This window comes from Gambusia affinis, linkage group LG19 (assembly GCF_019740435.1).
Source record: "Gambusia affinis linkage group LG19, SWU_Gaff_1.0, whole genome shotgun sequence".
In the NCBI taxonomy this organism is placed as follows: domain Eukaryota; kingdom Metazoa; phylum Chordata; class Actinopteri; order Cyprinodontiformes; family Poeciliidae; genus Gambusia; species Gambusia affinis.
In genome coordinates, this window is record NC_057886.1 from 7,595,922 (window position 1) to 7,618,806 (window position 22,885).

Genomic DNA, 22,885 nt, shown 5'->3' on the forward strand with positions numbered 1-22,885 from the left:
CTTCTGCTGCCTCCAGTCTCTCTGGTTTTGCCGCACGCAGACCAACAAAGAGCAGTGACTTATGAACACAGCACCGGCAGCTGTTTGTGTCCGTCTGCCCGAGTCTAATCTGCCACCGATCAAACAGCTGATCCAAGCTAAAAGACTAACGGCTAACACCTGCTATTTAAGCTAAGGACTAGGCCTGTTGCAATAAGTAATAAATCACTGAATGATTTACATTTGCATGATTTGTTTTTTTCTTCTCTCTCTCGTTCTACCAAATACGGGATGACAAAAGTCTTCAGTCTGGTATGTTGGTCTAAACTAATCGCTTTTTTGAAGGACAATTTTCACAATTCATTTTATTTGTAGTTTCTGTTTTGTCCCAGAAAAACATTCATTAGAATTTTATTGATCAATAAGTTCTTGCATTACTGTACTGTTACCAGTATATTACTTGAAAATGGCCTCAAAACAACATTATTGTTTATAGCTATAATTTCTAGAACAATTTGCCATCTAGCAACATTTGTTAACATAACAGGCCTACAAAGAACGCATCGTGTTTGTTTCCTCTACTTAAGATCAGAACTTTAACTCAACTAGCTTAACTTTTAGGGGTTTAAATGTGATCCAACACACCTGCCTCTCTTTATTAAGATTTCTTTTAAACTTTAAAATAAACCCGAACATAAAGAGGTTAAAACAAGCTCCATTCCAACATGTCAGGTTGAGCCGTTTACCTCGGATTCCCACAAACTGATTATCCAGATTACACGTCTAACCCACTTTAAAAACCAACGCTGATGTTTACAGTGACTTGCCAACAGATAAATCGTCCTCTAAGCCTGCTGGGTTTGAAGAAAAGGCCTTTTTCCCCCTCCGGCGGCTCCTCACCGTGTGCGTGTGCTGCCGGCTTCGCTGCGCCTTGCCCGCATTGATTAACCTCTCCCAGAGTTTAGGAGGCACACTGGAGATGTGGCAGGAGCAGGTGATGGCTGATGAGTGGAGGGGAGCGAGGTAGGGTGTAGGCAGGGTGGGCCACCCCGGGGTCTGCAGATCGATCACAACCAGTTCCTCTTCCAGCAGCACCACTAAAGCCGACGGGTCATCGCACTCTGGGAGGGGGAAGAGAGGAAAATCTGACTAAAGAGGGAAGGGGAATAAAACACATCTTAATAAAATAGAAGCTTAATGAAAAGTGATGCAGTGTCTGGTTTAGGAGTGTGTGTGTGTGGGTGTGTGTGTGGTGGGTCACGAAGCACTAACGGCAGCTGCACCTCACACCTTAATCTTCCTCCAAACTCTAATGGCCTTGCTTCACAAAGACACACCGATTGCTAGTATGTTGGGGTTTTTTTGTTTTTTTAACACACCTTTTCCTTCCACTAAACTTTCCATCAATATGCTTGGATCTAGAACTCAAAACAGCTTCTATACAAATAAAATTGTTGCTGCTTAGCCAGCTTATGGAAGCTGTTAACGACCATCTGATGATGGTTTTTGTACGGCCTCCGATAGTATTTATATTTTCTGAGAAAATTCAAAAATTTTTAAACGAATAAAAATATCCTTCTCTTTATAAATACTGGGTTACAAATCTTTTTTTTTTTTGTTGGAAGTTGTCTTATTTTTTTCAGCTGAATTAGGACTATTTTGCAATCTAAAGATGACATTTATTTTTCTCAATCAAGTTAAGATTTTATTCTAATTTGATTTAGAGAAATCCAATCCTTTTGTGACGTTGTCAGTTCATTTTTGTTATTACTCATCCAAAAAGGAAAAAAAAAAAAAAAATGTTTTCCAACAGTGTATTAATTAAATGTTCTAAACTTGGATTTCTGTAAATTGAATAATGAACACTGATACGGGTAAGTACATGTAAATTAAACATTACGTCTTCATTGTGTAAAATTCTCCGTCTCTTTTATGTATTGATGGAGTCTCTCCTCCTGCTCATTGATTCCAGATTCTCAGGAAACCGATCCAGATGTCAGAACAAACCATGCATTTTGATTCTCATGTTGCAGCCTTACTTCAAAAAGTTGACCTGATTGCGCAAAACCAATGTGACTTTTGGATTCAGCACTTTGAAACAATGTTTTTGTGTAAAATAAGAGCTTCACTTTGAAAATTCGTGAATAAATTCAAGAATATGGCATTGTAAATTCTCTAAAGAGGGTCGGACCGTCACCTTTGTCCGGCTCCATGTTGTGGATGGTGAAGAAGTCGATGACTCGGGATGTGAAGTCCAGAGTGACGTGCTCTTTGTCCTGCTGGATGGTCAGACAGTGGCGGTCTCCGTAGCTGGCTCTGGGCATCCCCCCGCTGTACAGCAGCACTGGAGAACTGAGACACAAAATTGTAGCGAATATCACCTGGCTGACTGTCATTTTACTACAAGTTACTCTCAGGACAGGAGAAGATGAATAGAGACAATGAGAGTTTTGATGCATTTCCATGGTCCTGAAGGGAGTGGAGCAATTTGACTGTGGATAAATTCACTTCAAAAAGATCCACGGCTTTCAACTCCCTTTTATAAACAAAAAGGGTTTCTGTAATTTAAAACAATTGTTTCAATTAGACGCAGTATTGTTTCAAGTACAGAAATCCTTGACCGCAAAACAGACTTTAAAACGCCAACTCTTTGTGCTCAATTATGCCAGAAACTTGAGACGGTTTCGACAAACAAATGAACTAAAACTGAAGCACTCACCCCGTCTGTGAAGTCCTCCAGAGGATTTTGTTGATGGCCTTGCAAGGAAACGGACCTGTGAGGAAAACGCTGCAACTGTGAGAACATGACTGGCTTAACTCAAACTAAAATCCCTCGCATCTTTTAGTCCAAACAACAACAAAAAAATCTCATGGAAAAAAAAAAAAAAAAAAGATAAAAACACCAATAAGTCAAGTTTAAATCTAGAACTTCCACAAAACACGACTGAACTAATAAATGACGCAGCCGTCGAGTCTGTGTATACATTTCTCACCATACGGGATGGTGGATGACGCTGGCTGGTGAGTGCAAGCGTTGCCACTGGTAACGGGCCACACAGCGTATCCTCCATCGTTATGGGAACTGACGAACAGGCTTCCAGAGCGTTCCCACACCAGGCTCTCCAGCTGCTGCAGGAAGGTTACCACAAACACACACAACCACCAGACATGAACACACAAGGAGGAAAAAGAAAAATAATAATAAAAATAATGTGACCCGGCTTGGAGTTTTAAGTACCTGCTTGCCGAGGAACAGCTGGTCAGCGTGGCGAGCGCCCAGATCCCACAGGACCACCAAGCCGCGGCTGTAGCCAATCAGAATCTTCCGTGGCTGCTGAGGATGCTCTTGGAGGGATTCGACCGGCCCCAACGACTTTCCACATCTGTACTCATCTGGCAGGCTGTGGAGGGGGAAAAAAAAAAAGAAAGAAAAAAAAGAAAAAGGAAAGCATCTGTTAATTCTTGCCAGAAAACGCTGGGATTTGAAAGCAGCCCAGGAAATTATGAACTCTGATTACTTCAGCAACCTGTGTAATGCGGCCCATTTTCCAAATATTTGGTCACATTTTGCTTTTGTGTTTGACCGTTTTAATTTGAAAATGCTATTTGAACCAGCAAACAGGGTCATCAATGAAATAAAGGGAAAACCTGAAGATTTAAGCAACTTACAAGTCATCTTAGGCGGAAACAGAATACATTTTTAGGTTTTTCTTGATTTATTAGAGCGGTTCTCTGATGGCTATACAACAGAACATGACTTTTATAAGCAGAGTTTTTATGCACACAGTCTTGCATATAGTTAAATTAGGACAAATGTCTCAAAGCAATGTGCAGAGAAGCTTCTTAAACATAGGTTTGACATTTGACTTGATGTGATGCTTCATCCAATCCAAGACCAGCTTTGACGCATGCTGGTGATCAAAGAGCTGCTGAAACAACTCATTGTGTCAGAGTTTGAACTACTTGAATAAAAACATGTAACCGTCAGATACAACCTCAAATCGACTGCTGAAAGGTCGTTTTCTTCACACACTTATTTAATCAATTGCTGTATTTTTTTCATGTAATGCAGATTTCTCTGTGTACCTTGTTTTATTTATCAGTTATTATCACCTAAACATTTTAATATCTGACTCGGCATCTCAGACTCTACACCCTCTAGTACTTTTATTTTCATCTCATGTTGCTTTTACATCAATAAAACCTTCAAACCCAACATTTTTCTCCACCACCTTATGTTTAGCTGTGCTTATTAAAGATTGATTGAATAAAATTTGGGTTTTATAAAAGACATTTAGCTTCTAGAAAAGCCAAACTGATCCTGATGGACTAATATTCCAAATATTATCTTAACCGACGACAGAATCAATTATAATATCCTGGTTTGACTAAGACAGCAAGTGTGTACATATATCCACAAAAATATGAAGGAAACTATATGTAAATTTCAGGATGAAGTATTTATATTAATATTTGGACAAATTGAAGCTCATATCATCCTTAAAGGCCCAAAACATAATGTAAATAAATCATAAAAAAATCCAAATTACCACGACATCCATGATCAGAACCGGATGCAGCAACAACAGCTCCACAGAAAGGGAAATATTATAGAAGGTATAAACTCTTAAAGGTGATAAAAAACAGCAGAGCTTCTCACTTTACTCCAGTTTCCAGAAGACAGTTTCAAACGTGTATGAAATAATCAAAGAGCAGAAGCCATCTGTGAGAGATAAGGCTACAGCGCAGCCTGTCGACATCGAGATGAAGCAGAGCTGCAGCTTGTGGACCAGACAGACATTCTTCTGAGGCAGCGGAGGAATGTGGAGCAGGACACACCCGCAAGATGTCAGAGGATTCCCTCGGCCAAGGAAAAAGATAGAAGAAGGAGGAAGGAGGAAAAAAAGCAGCAGAGAGGGGAAGAAAACCAAACCACAGAGGTTTTCTGGACTCTTCAGTATTGATGAAGCAAAGCCAGCCCATCCCCTCCTCCCCCCGACACACACAGACAAAACATCTGACTGCTGGGATGGAGCTCGCTGAGGAAGATCCTCTCCGGACGCAGAGAGGCAGAAACATTCCTAACATAACATGCCATTGTCTCCGTCTGTGTGCTCACAAGTATTTTTAGGGAATCCAGCATCCTGTTGCAGAATCCTGGTGATGCGCCACAGACCTGTGTGTTTGTGTGTTTTTGGATTCGTATGCGCTCGCTTCCCTCTGCATGTGCGCTTTTGGATATTCAGCTGAAACACTTCCCCGACCGGAACACCGAGTTTTGGCAGCTGGTACAAAGCGTCGCTGTCTGAAATCTCCGTTCATTTGCACTTACACACACACACACACACACGCACACACACACACAGCTTCATTACGACTCAGTCCTGCTGGCTCCTCTCTGCCAGCCTACGTTAATGAGGGATGGCAAAGCAACAATTTTTCAAAAAGGTATCCTAAATTATTTTATGACGAGGTCAGATGAAATTACTGTTGGGCGTTATCGACAAACCAAAACCCGACTCTGACAGAGACATCATCCGTATCTCACCCACACGCTCATCTGTTAACGTATGACTACAATTTTATTTTGAGTTTTGCATTCTTGGTCAAATAAGGTAAAAACAAGTTTAAAAAAAAAAAAAAAAAAAAAAAAGGCAGAATGTCTGTCTGTGCTCCACCAAACACCATGAACCTCTTAAACCTGACCTGCCTGCTGCTGCAAGGTACAACACAGATATCTGGATCAGCAGATGTGTGTGTGTGTGTGTGTGTGTGTGTGTGTGTGTTAGATCTGCTCAGCTGGACACGAGCAAAGGAGATTGGACTGTTTAGAGTTTAATAGAAACCCTACCGTGACAGACAATAAGAGAAAACAAGGAAAGATTGGATCGGATGTTTTAACAGCTACATATTATTTTGGTTTCCTGCAATGGCAAGAAATTAAGTATCACTTGCCAAATCAAATAAGGATGTCATTGAAATAAACGAACATTTCAGTCATTCATTTCATAAAATTAAAAATTTGGCAGACAACTGGATTCAAGAATATGAATGTTTAGTGGAAGGAAAAGCAACAGAAACAAGGGAAGCTCAAGAGTCTAACCTTAAAGAGCTACTTCACACGTATTGAGGACATTGACTACAAATGCCACATTTGTTTTATTAAACCATTCTTCTGCGATGTCAAAAGAAAAAAGGACTGGACTGTTGCTCCGTGGTTCAAGGTCCTGTTTCAGTTAAAAATTCATTTTAAATTCATGCAAAAGGAGCCCAACAAAGTATTGAGTGCATGTACTGTACAGAGCATGGACAAACCTTTCAGTATGCTCATATTTCTATATTACATAAGCAGAAGGAAACACTTTCAATAAACCACTGCGTGTGTAAAATAAGCTAGAAATTATACATTCCACTTTCTAAATTCACTTCTTAGTCATATACTAACGTAGAATAATGTAGCTGACACTCATGTTTTGCTTCAAACCTAAATCTGGGCATGATGTTCTTGTGCATCTTTTTATATTGAGCTTAATTTATGTACAGAACCTGCTTTTCATTTCTGAGACTGTCTCACCTCTGCGTGACCTGGTCCTGCAGCAGCGTCTGGCTCTCCTTTAACTCAAGGCGGGGCAACTCCACAAAGTAAACGCCTCCTCCTTCTGTTCCCACGCAGAGCAGGTCACACGACTTTAGCAAGAGGAGGACAGTCACATGCGTTGCGCTGAAATAGAGAGCAGAAAAAATTTAAAATTAAAAAGGTTTAAAAAAAATAAAATAAAAATCAGAAGCTACAGTCCTCCATGGTTTTTCTCCTCCTACCTGCAGCTCTCAATCCCAGGCCTTCCAGGCAGAGTGTAATTATCCACTTGTTTAAGACAGACTCCGCCCTCTTTCTTTGCCCCGCCCACTTCTCTGTGGGGCCCTACCACCAGTTCCCAAAGATGAATTGTGTTGTCATCCAGCAGCGACAGGAGACGACCCTAAGACACAGACATAACTCCACGAAATTAATTTGAAAGAAGAACATTACGAGCAGAAACCAAGATGGTGGGTGTTTCTTTTAACCCTCACCTGACCAGGTAGGAAGTGGATCTGAGTTACAGCGGTGGTGTCTTTGTGCAGCCCTGTGAACTCGACTCCAGGAGCCCCGTAGCTGAAAGGTTCTGGTCAAGGAAATCCACAACTCATGAAGCATTTCTGTGTTTATTTACTTGCGATAAGGCAGAAAAATGAAAACAAAAATCTGCTCTACTGGTGTCTCGAAATGACACTAGAAGCTTCATGGTTTCTAATGAGAGAGCTAATGGACCTTTTGAAGACAACAAGTCTCTGAATATTAGATGTTATTAATATTAATATAAAAATAGCAATGGAAATATTTATAAATTTCCAAAAAGCATTAGGAGTCATGGTGTTAAAACTAACTTCAACCTTTTTGAGCTAATTCTGTTTTTGCTGCCGTTATTACATAAACGGACTGAAATTCAAGGAAGTTTTTCTATCACTACCAGGCATCCAAACCACAAGTCTTGTTTACCCATAAAAGAAATTCACTATTTTCTCCACAAACACACAAATCAGGAGGTCAAACGGAGAATATTCAGTACAATAAACAGTTCAACAGATCCACACTTTCGCTGATTTTAATTTTATAATAAGTCTACATTTCAAAAAGAAATTTAATGTTATACAATTACTAAAACTGTAATGTGATCAATAAGCTATAAGGTTTTAGCAGAAATAGTATCCTTGTTTTAATGTAAGCAAGGAGATCATATTTTACATTTTAGTTTATTAGGATTTTCTTCTTTTTAATATGTTTCTGTATGACATGTCATGTTTCTTAATACCCATGTGTAATCCAATCAAATTAGCCAAAATAGCAAGTTACCTGAAATTGGGATGGACTGTTTTAAAAGTTGCGTTCATCATTTTATGTGGTAGGTAGGAAGTTTCAACTGCGTGCAGAAACTGTAGGAATAAGTTTGTAAGCATAAAGTTTTAATACGGCAGAGCACCAATATTTTTGTTTAAAGGCGCGCACATTTTCTTTTTCCTTTCAGTTACATCTTAATGCATCACAGTGCACGACACTGTCATTGACGATCAGACATTTAATATGATGGTAATTATTTGTGTTTGTAATTCAAGTCATTGTGACGACATCTCACACAAAGCTAAGCTCGCAATAGTTACAAAATTACGTGAAAATTTGGATCTAAATGGAGTAGACATTTAAAGCCTTCAATAGAGAACATCACTAAGGTCGAAATGCACAAATAGGAAAACTGCACACTATCCTACGTATTTTGCTAATATAATTATACTCTCCACATCATTTCTATGCATGAAATCGTAGAAAATATCTGGAAAGATTCTTAAGGCTCCTTAAAAAAAAACAAAAATAGAAACAAAATAAAACAGCCCCATACTGAAGGTTACAATCCTAACCTGTAAACTTGAAGACACAGAACCTCAGTGCCATAATAGGGCAGAAAGTAGAGCACTATAAACAAAGATCATAGCAATTATCAGCACTACATGACGCACATGCCTGAACCCACTCGTCTCTATGCTTGAGAGTGTGTGTAATTAACAGGGATTTTAACAGTCCTCTTTTTCTTAGCGTACTAAGTAAAGCAGAGTTGATCAACTTTGGACTACACTCAAAAACTAGAGCTACACACATCAATTAAAGTGTGTAGCTCTAGCACTTACACACTTAAACCCGATGCTTACACAAAGCTGTGGGAACCTGAGCAAACATAAGTTGCTCATTTTTGTTTTTTTGCACACAATCGTATTACTGTTTATAAGCCGTTCTGAATCGTTTAGGAAAACGGCGATGCGTTATTAAGAGTCCTTCTTTTCTGCTCCTATTCAGAGAGAAATCAACCTCCATTTTCCTCATTAGTTCTTCTTCTCCCCTCCATTTTGTGTGATACCCATAAACTAAAAGCTGTTACCACCATCCCCCAGTGTTTTAACTCTTACCTTACTACTGTCTTACTGCTTTCTCGGCAAACGAAAGTGGGGGCCCACTAGGGTTTGTGGTGAGACCTTCTTTATCGGCTCCTATTCTTATTCGTAGTAACCCCTTAGTTTCCACCTCATCTCCACCAGCTTGGTTTTACTTTTAAATTAAATCCCCACCCATTTCGCTATGACCCACTGCTGAGGCCAGTCAGAGAGTTAAACTGGTGTTTCCTGAGTGTTGTCACTTCCTGGCTCTGTGTTTTATTCACCACAAAAAAAAACACAATTAAACTTCCATGCCTCAAACAGCTGGAAGTCGAGGTGTCGGAGGAACGTTGGGGTCATGAACCGTAGCTCAAGACAAAAAAAAGAAACACAAAAGGGTGACTGACGGAATTTAAGTAAGCCATTATTTTAATACGTCGTTTTCTAAAAGTACTTCAATTAGTTCACACGAGACATACGGTAGATCGGACCAGTCAAAGTCCAGATTCGATTCAATTTGAAAACTAAATATTATAGGGACTCTCCATTCAAACACGCCCAGCTTGAGCTAATTTGTCAGTAAAATGTACAAACCTAATAAAAACAAACCACAAAAATAACCAGCAGCTATAATTGCAACAATAGACTTAGACTTGCTTTACTGTCATTGCACAAAGACACGACTGTGAATTTGAAATGACAAAGAAATGTCGTTGCTGGGCTACCGGAGTACACAGAAAAAAAATAATAATGAAAAACTACCAGTGTGACAATAAATTTCGACTGTGAAACCAGATGCCAGAGATTTTACGTTTGTAATTGTTAAATCAAACAGTATACGTTCACTTGCTCCAATACATGAAATGCATTGAAATGGTCAAAGGGAATACTTTAACGAGACACTGCATTTCCAAAAATGGCAAATTCCACCGTCTGGCATTCATAACCATCTTAAAAACTGAGAGAAACTGCTTCAAAAGGCTTGTCCTGTGAAGATATGTTTTTAAAATATCCCCCCCCATCTATTCATTTCAGTCAAACCACTACACATCAGCTGGAATCAATGAATAAGATTTGTATTTGTGGTATGCCAATGAGAACAAAGCAAAAAAAAACAAGAAAGTTGAGGGGTTTTTTATTTATCAGATAGCTTGACAGAAAGCAGATGGTCCTCGCTGGTTGGTTTGTACTGCAGCAAAGTTATGTTGGCCACAGCTCACTCATCACTAATCTATACGGCTCCCAGCACACATTAGACTGGAATGAAGGCAGGGGGCGGGGGAGTGAGGACCACTAATGACTATTTGGGAGTCTGTCACAGCCTTGACTTTCAGGCTGCTCTGTGGCACCTCTGGCAGGACCGAGACCGCTAGGATCTCCGCTTCCAATCGTCTTCATACCTCACAAAAAAATAACCCTCTGGCAGGGGGGTGGCGGTAAAGATAATGAGATATTTTTACTGCCAGTCAGAGAAACATGAAAGCTGAAGTGTGACACGTGATTCACGGCTCTGGGACACACACGCGTACTTCGTCGGCTTCCTGGTTGCATTGTGTCAGAGAACAGCTGGTGGAGGGATTCCAGCCATGATGTCAGCACTTCCTCACAACGATTAGGCCTCTGTTGCTCTAACACCTCATTAAACGTTTCAGTTTGTCTGATTTAAGCTCCTTCCCCCACCAAGAGCTGTGCTTATTGGTCGGTATTACAAATCCTCGGTGTTGACACTTCGCCCCCGTTTGTCATCCTGATGCGATCTAGATTTACAAGTTAGACTAGCCTCCACAAATCTATGATCAATTATTGCCTCTGAAATCTTTAGCTTTGTGCTAAAATGTTTTCGATATGACAATTAAGGTAATTAATTATCTATATTAGAAATATTTAGCAATAAAACAAACAATTAAAAGTGGAGGCATTTCACATAAATCCAAACCAACAAGACAAAAAATGTGTCAAATTACAAATAAAGAATGATACAAAGACCTAGAAATACCCTAAACTAGTTGGACGTTCAATTGGCTGCATCAAGATTTAAGATTATTATGAACCCAATGTGACAAGGGACCCTGCAACATATGAGTCAACAATACAGTCTCTCCCACTCAGACTCCAAACTTTATCCCCATGCAAACACGCCACTGACACAGTGTGTCCCCTAATCCATCACCCATACCTAGCAAGGTCTTAATCCGCACTCCTTACCCTCGACTTATCCAGAAACTATTAAAACTAAGTGTTAAAATGTAAACAAATCACTTTGTACCATTGAGGAGCACATGATATATCTACATTATCATGAGATATATCTATCTATATCTGAAAAACAAACAAAGACAAGTGCAGTTGGCTCGGTGATGCAGAGAGAGAGCAGGGATAAAGCGATTTCACGGTCTGAATACAGACAAACAGAGGGCATTGTCCCCTTTTGGACTCTGAGCCAACACCCTCGAACACACACAGAAATGTGGTGGAACACCGAGGTGGACAGGAAGAGAGGACAACCCCCCAGGATCTAAGAGTTAGTGCACAAGCTGACCACACAGGAGGACAATTTAGCTTCAAGAGAGTGTGGAGAAGAGTTTCAGGGGCGTCTGGAAAGTTCAAAGTGAAGCTCTGAGTTTCACTGAACATTTCTTAGAAAACAAAAGAGTCATGTCTGCCAGACAGGCCAAACAACTACACCCACCAACTGCAGAAACAAACCCATCTCTTCTGAAGATTTCCTTAAACACAAGCAAAACTTTTATCACAGGGGTCTCAAACTCCAGTCCTCGAGGGTCGCTGTCCGGCGGTTTTTAGATGTGCCTTAGGTAAAAAACACTGGAATGAAACGGCTTAATTACCTCCTCCTTGTGTAGATCAGTTCTCCAGAGCCTTAAAGACCCAATTATTCTATCCAGGTGTGGTGCAGCAGAGGCACATCTAAAAGTTGCAGGACTGCGGCCCTCCAGGACTGGAGTTTGAGACCCCTGTCTTATCAGTTTTATGAAAAGCACTATAGATGCATCACAAAGACATTTGTGAAGCATTTTTCCATTTCCTCTAAAGCCACATGCATTTTCAACCATTGAACGCACTACAAACTACAGGTAGTAAACACAGATTTAGGTAAAATGTTCAAATTGTAAAAAAAAAAAAAAAAAAAAAGAAGTGGAGATGATGCGGTGGGGTAAAGAACTCTCTCTATATATATATATGACATGAAAGAAATTTGGTGTTTTGAAATTGGGTCTCTGTCTTTTTAAAAAGTTCCTACTCTTTCCAACACTCCGCCTTCAACATCTCACAGCGTTCCTCCGTATGTTATGTTGTTCATGAGGGAATAACATGGCGTATTATAAAGAATAAGCTTTAAAATAAACATTTACCCTAATAATTTGATTAAAAACTGGATTCCATCAAACAGTGACCCTTAAAAAAGCCATATCTTCAATGAAGCACACAATAGCAAACCTGCAGGCAGTAATGTTCCTCGATATTAATCCAGACAGAAAAAAAAAAGGTAGGCAGCAAGTCAGCAGCCATAAACATCCACATTTCTCCACTTCACGTTTTCCCATTTGATTGTTTTCGGACACTTTGATTTGTCAGTTCAAATAAATGTTTTCTTTTTCATGCAACAACTCACTCTTTCAGCAGCGTGGCAACTGGGTTCAAATCGGGGAGATCACACATCCCTTCTGCTGTGAAAGCAGGCCCCTCCAGTTTGTTGCCAAGTGTTTGTACGTGTGCGGCCATTTATTTATGAGGGCATGTGTGTTAGGAGCCTGACACAAACCAAATACACAAGAATGTGCAAAAGGTTACGACACAAAAGCTTGGGAAAGATCAGGATTTCAAGGGTCTTTGTATTATGAGGAACGTAAATTAAGCAAGGGGCCAAGTGGCAGAGAAAAAAAGAGAAATATTAAACTGCAACATAAACAAACTTGAGTTTGTAGAAAGTGAGTAGACAGTAAGAATATAAAAAGAAACAATAAAAGGGTTTAGGCTGGGACCATCAGGTCTGGTCTTCAACAGGACATTTTGAGATAGGATATCCACTCAAAAGTTCTGGTCTTAACGTTCGAGTGCAGCACACCGTCATGTCTGCCGCTGAACGGATTTGGACAGTTTTTGTAAACGTCCAGATTGACATGAAGTTGCATGAAATCATGCAGGAAGTTGATGCATGAAAACTGTCCTGTGAGGCTAAATTAAAACAAAACAAATTACAAAGAGGAATGGATGAAAATTCCTCCATTGAGATAGAAAATGTATTGTCAGTCTCTAGGCATAATGACAAATGTCAAGAGCCAGTCATGAGTACAGGAGAATATCACTTTGAACAAAGAGCCACAGAAACATTTTTTTTTTACTTTCACTTCTCCATAAAAGTCCCAATTGTCTACTTGGTTCACCATCATTAGGGTAACAATAAAAGGAACTCAGTACTACACCATAAAGTTGCTATTAGTGACCAGCAGCATATAGTAAAGGAAATTCATTCACCAAATATCAAACACATCAACTTAGCACATGACATGTACTAATGTTTTCTTGATTTTTAACCGGATAAAAGGAGAAAATGAAATATTTAAAACAAACAAAGAAGAAATCTACTGGAAGAATATACTAAGGCAATCCTCACAAGGACTAAAACTAAAACAGCTAAACTAAGAAAACGAGGAGAAGACCGTACTTTGTTCACTGAACATTAGTCGGCTGCATAATGTTGCATGACTCATAGTCTGAAAGCACTCCTTTTCTTGGAAATGTCAGTATTTAAACACAAACCGTTTCAGATCAACAAACCGTGGTAACCACAGTCACAGTAAAACTGAAAAACAGGACACATTAGTAGAAGAGAAACAAAGTTACAAAGTTCCAATAAAAATCTATTTGTATTGGGACAAATACATTTCACCAAGATGGACAATTAAGATTCAGCACATGCGACCAGAACGGGCCGATCACAAACAGCTGTGTGCCACCGACAAGATAACAGAAAGCACCGTCGACCACAGCAATCTGTAAACAGCCATGCAGCAAAGCTCTGCTGCATGGCTGTAAATATTAGCTCATGTTTAGCTGATGCTGAGGATTCATGGTCACAGTTCCAGTCTGATTCACCAAGAGCTAAACTTGTATCATGTGATAACTTTTAACCTAAAAAAAAAAAAGAAAAAGAAAGAGCTGGTATCTGATTTGCTGAGGTGCAAACTTTTGAAATCCTCCCGGCTGAAAGCACTCCTCATCCTAGGCAACTGCCCCGGTTGTCTTGGAAACCATTTTAAATGCTCCCTTTATTAAGACTAGACTCGGCAACAAAGCTCTTACTCTCCTCATCCACACACACACACACACACACACACACAAAGTGGGGTGCGGTGGGGGGTTAACGCAGGGCAGTGCAACATGCATTCCAGGACAGAAGACAGACTGCTTCAGATCGCCCATCAACCCCCGCACACGATCTCATTCAACACACACTCACACACAGGGGGATGAAAGGGGTGGAATCAAAAAGAAAAACAATATGTTGTCCCTTCCCCTCGGTTGAGCCCCAATCTGTGGTCAAAGCAGTACCTCTCAGGACACAAAAGCAGACAGTGAGAGGAGAAGAAAGGGAATGAACGAAGTAGAAACTTGTGGAAGACAACGCAAGTGAACAAAATGAGGAGAGCAGAAAACAACATGGACAGAGTGCAGAGGTTCACATTGAACACAAACTCAGACATGTAGTAGAAGTATATAATATCCAAGTCAATTAACTTTCTGGATCTGCAAAGCAGCCAACTCAATCTAGTACACAGGCATCAGTGGCAGGAATACCACCTTATGATTGGCACTAAATACCTAGAGGGTGTTATTGGGAAAACCGACATCTGTTTTTTCAGACGAGACAATGTTGACAAAGAACAAATACAAGAGGATGAACGGCCACCGATGAAACTCCTGATAACTTCTTGGTCTACTTTCTGCAATACTGTCAGCTAATAAGCCATGAGGTCAAAATGTCAGCTGCCTGTTTTCATGTCTGAAAGAGAGACTATACTGGCTGTTGCAGTTCGTCAACTGCTTTAGACGTTGCACTATTCTGCGATTGCCCTTGCAGCTGAAACAGCAATTATTACGTTGTTTAGTATCCAAAGCATTAATGGAATAAGAAAAATATTTTTCTGAAATTGTTTGAAATGCATTACAAGGTTGATATTCCAAAAAAAAAAAGCCAAGCAAAAATAAAACTAAAAAGGTACTTTTACACGTTTTTAGTACAAATCTAATAATTATTCTACAAATAAAAACTGTTGCAATGATATTTTCTTAACAAATTCAGCAATAAAAGTCCAAATAGAAGTTTTTCAGCTTAGTTTTAAGTTTTTAAACCAAGTTTAAGAGCAGCAAGCCTAGTCCAACCTAAATTTAAAGTCGGCCAAAGATCAACCAGAAGTGAAGTGAATGAAATAATGTTTTGACTGAGAAGTCGGTAAGTCACATCGTATTGATGAATAAAACGTAGAAATGAAGTTGTGATGTTGCCAATTAAAGGTCAAGCATGTCAACTTACACAAACTGTCACCTTATAAAAGTTTTGTCCTTTAGAAAAAGAAAAACAAAACAAAACGAAAAAAAACTATGAAAACATTTTATATTTTCCACCTTGGAAAGCTACATACATTTCCAGACCTTTCAAGACTGTGCAGGAACCCTGGATCTATCTTTACCTGCACAGTCTGTGAAAATTACAGCTTTCATCGCAACAGCATGCTTTGCAACCACACATCAACTTCCCAGACAAAAGCTCTGTGGGGTTAATTACAGAGAGCACAATGCTCTGGTTAAAGCTTCAGTGAACACAGGCTTGGTAACAACTAGCTGGAACCATCTAACTTCTCATGATAACCTCCCTTTGCAAGAGAGAGAACTTGATTTATCTTTGAAAAAAAGTGAAGAAACCCAAAGTAAAGTGTGGGATTTATGTGCTTTGAATGCATCATTGGGGCCACACAAAAGAAGAACAATACGCTGTATTTCTATTTTAAAAATACAGCATATTTTTAAATAAATACGCTGTATTTCTATTTTAAAAATACAGCATATTTTTAAATAAACACGCTCTATTTCTATTTTAAAAATACAGCATATTTTTAAATAAACACGCTCTATTTCTATTTTAAAAATACAGCATATTTTTAAATAAATACGCTGTATTTTTGTTTTAAGAATACAGCATATTTTTAAATAAATACGCTGTATTTCTATTTTAAAAATACAGCATATTTTTAAATAAATACGCTGTATTTTTGTTTTAAGAATACAGCATATTTTTAAATAAATACGCTGTATTTCTATTTTAAAAATACAGCATATTTTTAAATAAACACGCTTATTTTGTTTTAAAATACAGCATATTTTTAAATAAACACGCTCTATTTCTATTTTAAAAATACAGCATATTTTTAAATAAATACGCTGTATTTTTGTTTTAAGAATACAGCATATTTTTAAATAAATACGCTGTATTTCTGTTTTAAAAATACAGCATATTTTTAAATAAATACGCTGTATTTCTATTTTAAAAATACAGCATATTTTTAAATAAATACGCTCTATTTCTATTTTAAAAATACAGCATATTTTTAAATAAATACGCTGTATTTCTATTTTAAAAATACAGCATATTTTTAAATAAATACGCTGTATTTCTATTTTAAAAATACAGCATATTTTTAAATAAATACGCTGTATTTCTGTTTTACAAATACAGCATATTTTTAAATAAATACGCTGTATTTCTGTTTTAAGAATACAGCATATTTTTAAATAAATACGCTGTATTTCTGTTTTAAAAATACAGCATATTTTTAAATAAATACGCTGTATTTCTGTTTTAAAAATACAGCATATTTTTAAATAAATACGCTGTATTTCTGTTTTAAGAATACAGCATATTTTTAAATAAATACGCTGTATTTTTGTTTAAAAGCATTCATAACAAAAGTATTACTGGATTAATATTTTTTGTGCTTACACATGTCATTTGTACAAAAGTGAAGGATTCCCAAAGCCTTGGAAAACAATATATTTAAGGTTTGTGGTTTGTATAAAATTTAATTGCAGACCAATCACTCGGTCAATAGCGAGGTCATTGGTTTAGACGCACAGGTTCAGAGTCAGGGGGACGGATGAAATAAATAGTACAGAATATGTGGCAAAAAAAAAAAAATTATCTAATAAAACAATGACTCTAATTACTACATGGGTTTACATATAAAAAATATTTCTGAAATGTGTTTTATTTTGGATAATGTGCAGTAATCACAGGTTTTATCATTTAAATGATTAATTTGTGGAGGGTTTTTTTTTACTGCATTTCCTGTGTTATTTAGTGTTTTCATAAATCTTCAACATTACTTGGACCAGGTTATTTAAAACCTTACACAAAGTACACATACAGTATTCATATCATTATGTATTGACTTCTGAAAACCACGTCATTAGTTATGCTACAATGCTCTATAATACCTTCCTGGGTTGTAAAAGTCCCGGTTCTGGGTGGACAATTTTCCCACAATCCCAACAGAGCTGAAACCTCATTAGCGACAGGGTGAGAAGTCAGTATTGTGTTTTATGGCTTTAATTGAACATAGGTGTAGCTTTACAGTAGAGCCTTTTCTCCTCTTTCCTCCTCCCCCGTCTTTACAGCCTCTGTTTATCTCCATCCGTCTCTGGGGTGCGAGAGCCTGGCACCACCAGCCTCCCTTTCTCTCCCTCTTAAAGCTCCGCCTCAAACAGTCGATTGTCCACTCTAATGCATCTGCAAGCGCAGGCTGCAGCCTCCTTTCACACATGGATAAATGTGGACATACGGACTATAGATCCATAACTAGCTACTATGAATGCAAATCGAAACACTTCTCCTCTACTCTGCATATCAGACGTTCACATATACAAACTAGACACTACAACTTTATAGATGAGCCTCAAAACATTCAAGAGTTTTATTAGGTAGGATCGTCCCTTCCACCCTTCCACAAAACCACATGGGACCTCATGTTGCTGAAGCCCTGACAGGGTTGACTGCAGCAGAGGTAACAAGGAGGACAACATCACCAAGTACATGAGTCTATGAGCCGTTAGCATTTCTGACATAACTGAAAGCCTGGGCCAAATTCTAGTTTTGGTGCAATGCATGTGACGAGCCAAACCAGAGAGCTTTTCTCAGTGCAGCTTCACTCAGTGCTCCTAATTATCTTGTGCTGCTCAGATGGATCAGAATCCAGTGGCGTCCTGTGGAACAGCTGCAGGTAGGATACCCCAGAAGAAAAAGGAAGTGCTTTTGTGGAGAAATAATCTTAATACTCTAGCATTTCTTTACGAATTTAAGAGGGGGGATCCTCGGATTGGTTAATATGCACATCCCTGGAGCGGAGTTTCACATGTATAACAAGGAACACGGCTAAACGCTTCAACAACGTTAGTAAACAGTGACAGATCAGTCCCGTTCTCCTCACTTAAGTGGTGCAGACAGGGCAACTTCCCACAGAGATCACACACACACACACACGCATCCACACACACACACACAGTCTCAGCACTCCACCAGACCAATGTTACATAAATGGTACTTCTACAATTACAACTGATCAGCATTTCCTCACAGTTTCAAAGAAATAAAATCTAAGCAGTGAAGCACCATCATCCCTTCAACATAAATGGTAAATAAAGAAAACATCTTATAGCTCAATAGGTGGGCACTCGACAGCATACAGCTGAACACAGGTCTTTGGCTGCACTGCAGAGCTGATGTGGAGATAAGAGACAGCCTGCTAAAGGGATGCAAACAGACAGCGAGGAAGGAAATCAGCTTCCATACTCAGGCTGGGGTTTTAGTTTATGGTCCCACGCCTGAGACATTTAACTTTCCTGGATGGTTTCACCCTAAAATAGAATTTTATATTCTCAATAACATTTCTCTCATTAACTTTGAGGATTCTAGTACTTAATAAATTGACAAGTGTGCGACTGGGAGACTCTAATAGCTCAAGGATTCAAATAAAAATAAGTTGCATTGCTTTACAGAAGTATTAATACCCTTTCAGTCCCATTATAACCAAAACCTTCAATGGGTTTTACGTAAAACATCGACAGATTGCACAACTGTAGCCGTGTTTCCATCAATATTTTAAATTTTGAAGTATCGCATTAGAAACAGCTGATGGGCGTCGCTGGAGGCAAGAAACCAGGAGAAATTTCTGAGTTCAAACCTCCAGCTCAGACGTGAGAACCGTCTCCATTTTCCTGAGATGTGTGGTCCATTCTAGTTTGAAGCGTCTACATCTAGTTTATTACAGCTACGCGTAACGTCAACATCTGATGAAATTACACCCTGGGTAGCCTGTCATGTACAGTACATGGAAACACACCTAATTTGCATTTCCTTTTTTTTTTTTTTGTCTTTTTGACATGATAGTTAGACGGAAACATAACTTGTGAAGAGGAAATAAAAGGATGCATTATATTTTGCTTTGGTGTTCAGCGCCTTTAAAGTGATACCCCAAAATACGATCCAGTGTAAAGACGTGCCTTCAGAATTAGCAAACCATCCAAATGTGTATAATTTAATCCATGTTTAAACACAGTTGTACTCTGAAGGCCTGAAAAGGTTTGATAAATAAGATTTTCAAAGAAACTTAGTCTGTAGTTGTGTAAAACGGATTGACAATTAGTCAATAAGCCTTGCAGACTTAATTAAATGTTGACACTGTCATTCCACTTCACAGTAGTACCCTACATTGTGATGGCCTACCACATTAAAATGACACAACGTATAAAAAAGTGGCCTGAATACTTTTGCACCGTGGAAGATTTCAGATGAGGAGTAACGACAATCAAAAAAAAAAAAAGGTGAACACAGAAACAGAAGCTCACCAGCGATAAAGGATACATTTTAATGGCTCCTGACTTTGTGCCAATGGCCATCAGCTGCAGCTTGGGGTCAAAGGCCAAGGCACTGGGCTGATGGGGGAACCCATGCTCCACAGTCTGGGAGGAGGAAGACAGAGGAGAGGAAAAAAAATGACAAGATGACACAGCAAAGACAAAATGCAGCATATAAACCCGCCTAAAACTTGTCCACCTCTTTTTCCAAGTTAGACTTTTTCATCAGCGAGGCGTCTAAAAGGGAGGACCACTTTAATAAAGTCAGAGGAAACTTTTAGAAAAGGCCACTGAATGGCAGCCCCAGACACTTTATAGCCATGTTCTGCAGACCTTGTTAACTGGGATTAACATCAATTCACAGGCTTATTTTCCCCTTGTGCCCGTGGCACGGCGTGGCAGACAGCTGGGAATGCACTTAGAGCAGCAGAGAAAAAGTCAGCAGATTCTGGGAAGAGTAAAAGACCTTCCCCGGTCTTCCTCTTGGAAGTGACGTGAAGTAAAAGCGTCTATGCTTTCTGTCGTTAGCCGACTGCACACAAATACAGTCACATCAAAGTACGCGTCCCGTGGACAGACCACCTCTGTGACAGTCGCAACAGCTGGTACCGAACAGTAAAACAAGCGTGCTGTTCCAGCAAAACAAACAGTCTGTGGACTTTAAACACGATACGCCATTCAGATGAGCTGACTCTACACGGCACTGAGGTGCCTCACCACCCACACACACACAACCACTATCAAAGGCATTTACTCAGAGGGTGTCTCTGCAGACATCTTGTTTAGATGAACAGACCGGCATCCACGGATATTCAATAGAGTCCAACAAGACGAAGGAATGCAATAAAGTTTTAAAAAAAACAACAAGAATATTCAGAAATGTGAAGAGAAACTCAAGAAGAAGAACGGTGATAGGCTAAAATCTAAAACGTCTGTTTGCCTCAATACAATAAAACATAACAGACACTTTAGGCCCCATCACTATTAGTTGGTCTTCCTTTGAAAAATGAGCAACATCAGCTTTTCTGAAGCTTAGAAAGATTATCTGGGAAAAATCCTGTCTTAACTTTTCTCTTCAGCTGCTGTTCAGACATGCTTGCTAAAGCTGGAGGTGCATCAAAATGTGCTTAATTTGCTCTCATTCACCACCTCTGTGTAGATACGGGCACTTCTGCCACTAAATGCATCCATTAGACGTGCAGTTAAAGTCCTCCCAACTAGTCAAATAATCAATATGCAAAGTAGGAATGCATGACACTCCAAATACTGTCTTCATCCAAATATTGTGTCCATGCAGTCCTTTCCTTTCAATATTGCCATAGCAGTTCCAGTTCGATATATTGTGCAGCTCTAATGCTGAAGAGAGTTTGAAGGAAAAAGTAATAGATGTGCACAAAAGTTTACATAAAAACGTCACCTTTATGATGCTCATGTGAAGGGTCTTGTGAAAGTTTTCCAATACTTTTGTAATATTTTGCATTACAATCACAAATTTCTAAAAAGGGAGTCAGTATAAAAGAAAACAAAAGGTGGAATAAATATGATGCACGGTTCTCAAAAATCTTATGATTTAAAAAAGGAAAATTGTTTGCAGTTGTCAACACAATCTGGGAATAGGTGAAAATACGTGAACCTTTTTCCATAGAAGCACTATGACTGTTGCGATTTTGCATGTAAACAACGGTTGCCAGGCGATCGTCGGTGTTGTAATGATCTAATCAAGAGGTTTCACCAAACCCAGTCTTTAAAAAGGGGATTACTCCTCTTGACAGAAATGCAGGATGTTATTTCCCCGGGTTAATCCCACATAGAGATAAACAAGAAGGTTAACCTTTGGATTAACATTCCGATGTGAATTTGATTTTATTTGCAAAGTTTGTAGTGCTCATATTTTCACATCTAAAGGACAAATTTGAAAGCAGAATAGAAACACAAAGGTAACTTCGCACACAGAGGCAGGCAGCCAAAGAAGAGGAGGTCGGGGAGCGTAATGAAAAACAAATGGAGTGCATAAGAGCTTCCCAACTGTGACTAATTGTTTTGATGCTGAAAATGAGAAAGAACGTGCCAAAATCAAATTATGTTGTATTTCCTCAAGTTTTCTTTCTGATCTAAATTGCATGGAGTTTATTTTAAATGACAGTAGTGATGTATGCATTTATCTGGCTCCATTTGGGAGAGCCGGTATTGATTAAATGAGTCTTTCAACATGAAATGTTTGGATAGGGACGCTCTCTGGAACACTTTCAGTCTTGAGTTCAAGGCCGCCACACTGAAAGTTTGGCTCATTTCTGCACAGTACACGAGTACAGTTCAGAGATTCTGTTGGCCAAGCTGCACAACCTTCAAAAATTTATCAATTTATCTCCCCGAGCCCAAATTAAATAAAGATCTGTTGCAAAATCCTTTTACGGACGCCACAAGTTTCACAGCAGTGCTCAAGCTATTTATCATCTTCTGCAAAGTCCTTTTTCTGTTTTTGTGTTCTAATAATCACTTGCTAATCTACACAATCGCATTTCAACTGTTCATTATCCTCAATTACTTTGCCAGTTGCACTTTTTCTTTTACCTTGTATTTACATACTTGCATGCAAAAACAAGGTATTCCTTATGAAGACCTTGTAATACAGTAAAAAAAATAAAAAATAAAAACATTTACTGAATAAAATTAAGTAAAAAGTTTCAGCAGTATGCGAGAACAATCCATAGATTTCAGGATTTAAGGAAAATTTGACAACAACCAATAGTCTCCGGTGGGAAACTGGAATTACTCAATGCCATCGTCTAAGAAGTAATATATAGTTTCAGGTGAATTATTTTATTTATTTTTTTCTCTTTGAGTCCCGGTGTTAAAATTCCTCGAAAGTGTCGTGTGCTGTCGTTTTAAACTAGGTGAAAATATTTCTTCAAGTAGCGTAGATCTGCCGTTTTCCACATTTGAGACAAAGAACATTACACAATTATTTATTTTACATGTTATGAATTCGCACAGGAGCAAATCAGCACTGGTTAAAGTT

At 38.8% G+C, this 22,885-nt stretch overlaps 1 protein-coding gene across 2 annotated transcripts in view; it reads right to left on the reverse strand.

The window, feature by feature from the left end:
• Positions 1-22,885, reverse strand: part of llgl1 (LLGL scribble cell polarity complex component 1) — a 37,317-nt gene that overhangs the window by 12,965 nt on the left and 1,467 nt on the right. Inside the window, exons 1-10 of one of the 2 annotated variants that reach the window (XM_044100772.1) lie at positions 21,284-21,435; positions 19,874-19,971; positions 7,051-7,132; positions 6,799-6,959; positions 6,554-6,700; positions 3,218-3,380; positions 2,973-3,108; positions 2,699-2,753; positions 2,177-2,331; positions 880-1,100 (exon numbers count right to left, since the gene is read on the reverse strand). In XM_044100772.1, the coding sequence (XP_043956707.1) occupies positions 880-1,100; positions 2,177-2,331; positions 2,699-2,753; positions 2,973-3,108; positions 3,218-3,380; positions 6,554-6,700; positions 6,799-6,959; positions 7,051-7,132; positions 19,874-19,971; positions 21,284-21,346 (1,281 nt within the window). In that variant the 5' untranslated portion in view covers positions 21,347-21,435. Of the gene's footprint in view, positions 1-879; positions 1,101-2,176; positions 2,332-2,698; positions 2,754-2,972; positions 3,109-3,217; positions 3,381-6,553; positions 6,701-6,798; positions 6,960-7,050; positions 7,133-19,873; positions 19,972-21,283; positions 21,436-22,885 lie in introns of those variants that run through there. The other variant, XM_044100771.1, reaches the window with a different exon arrangement.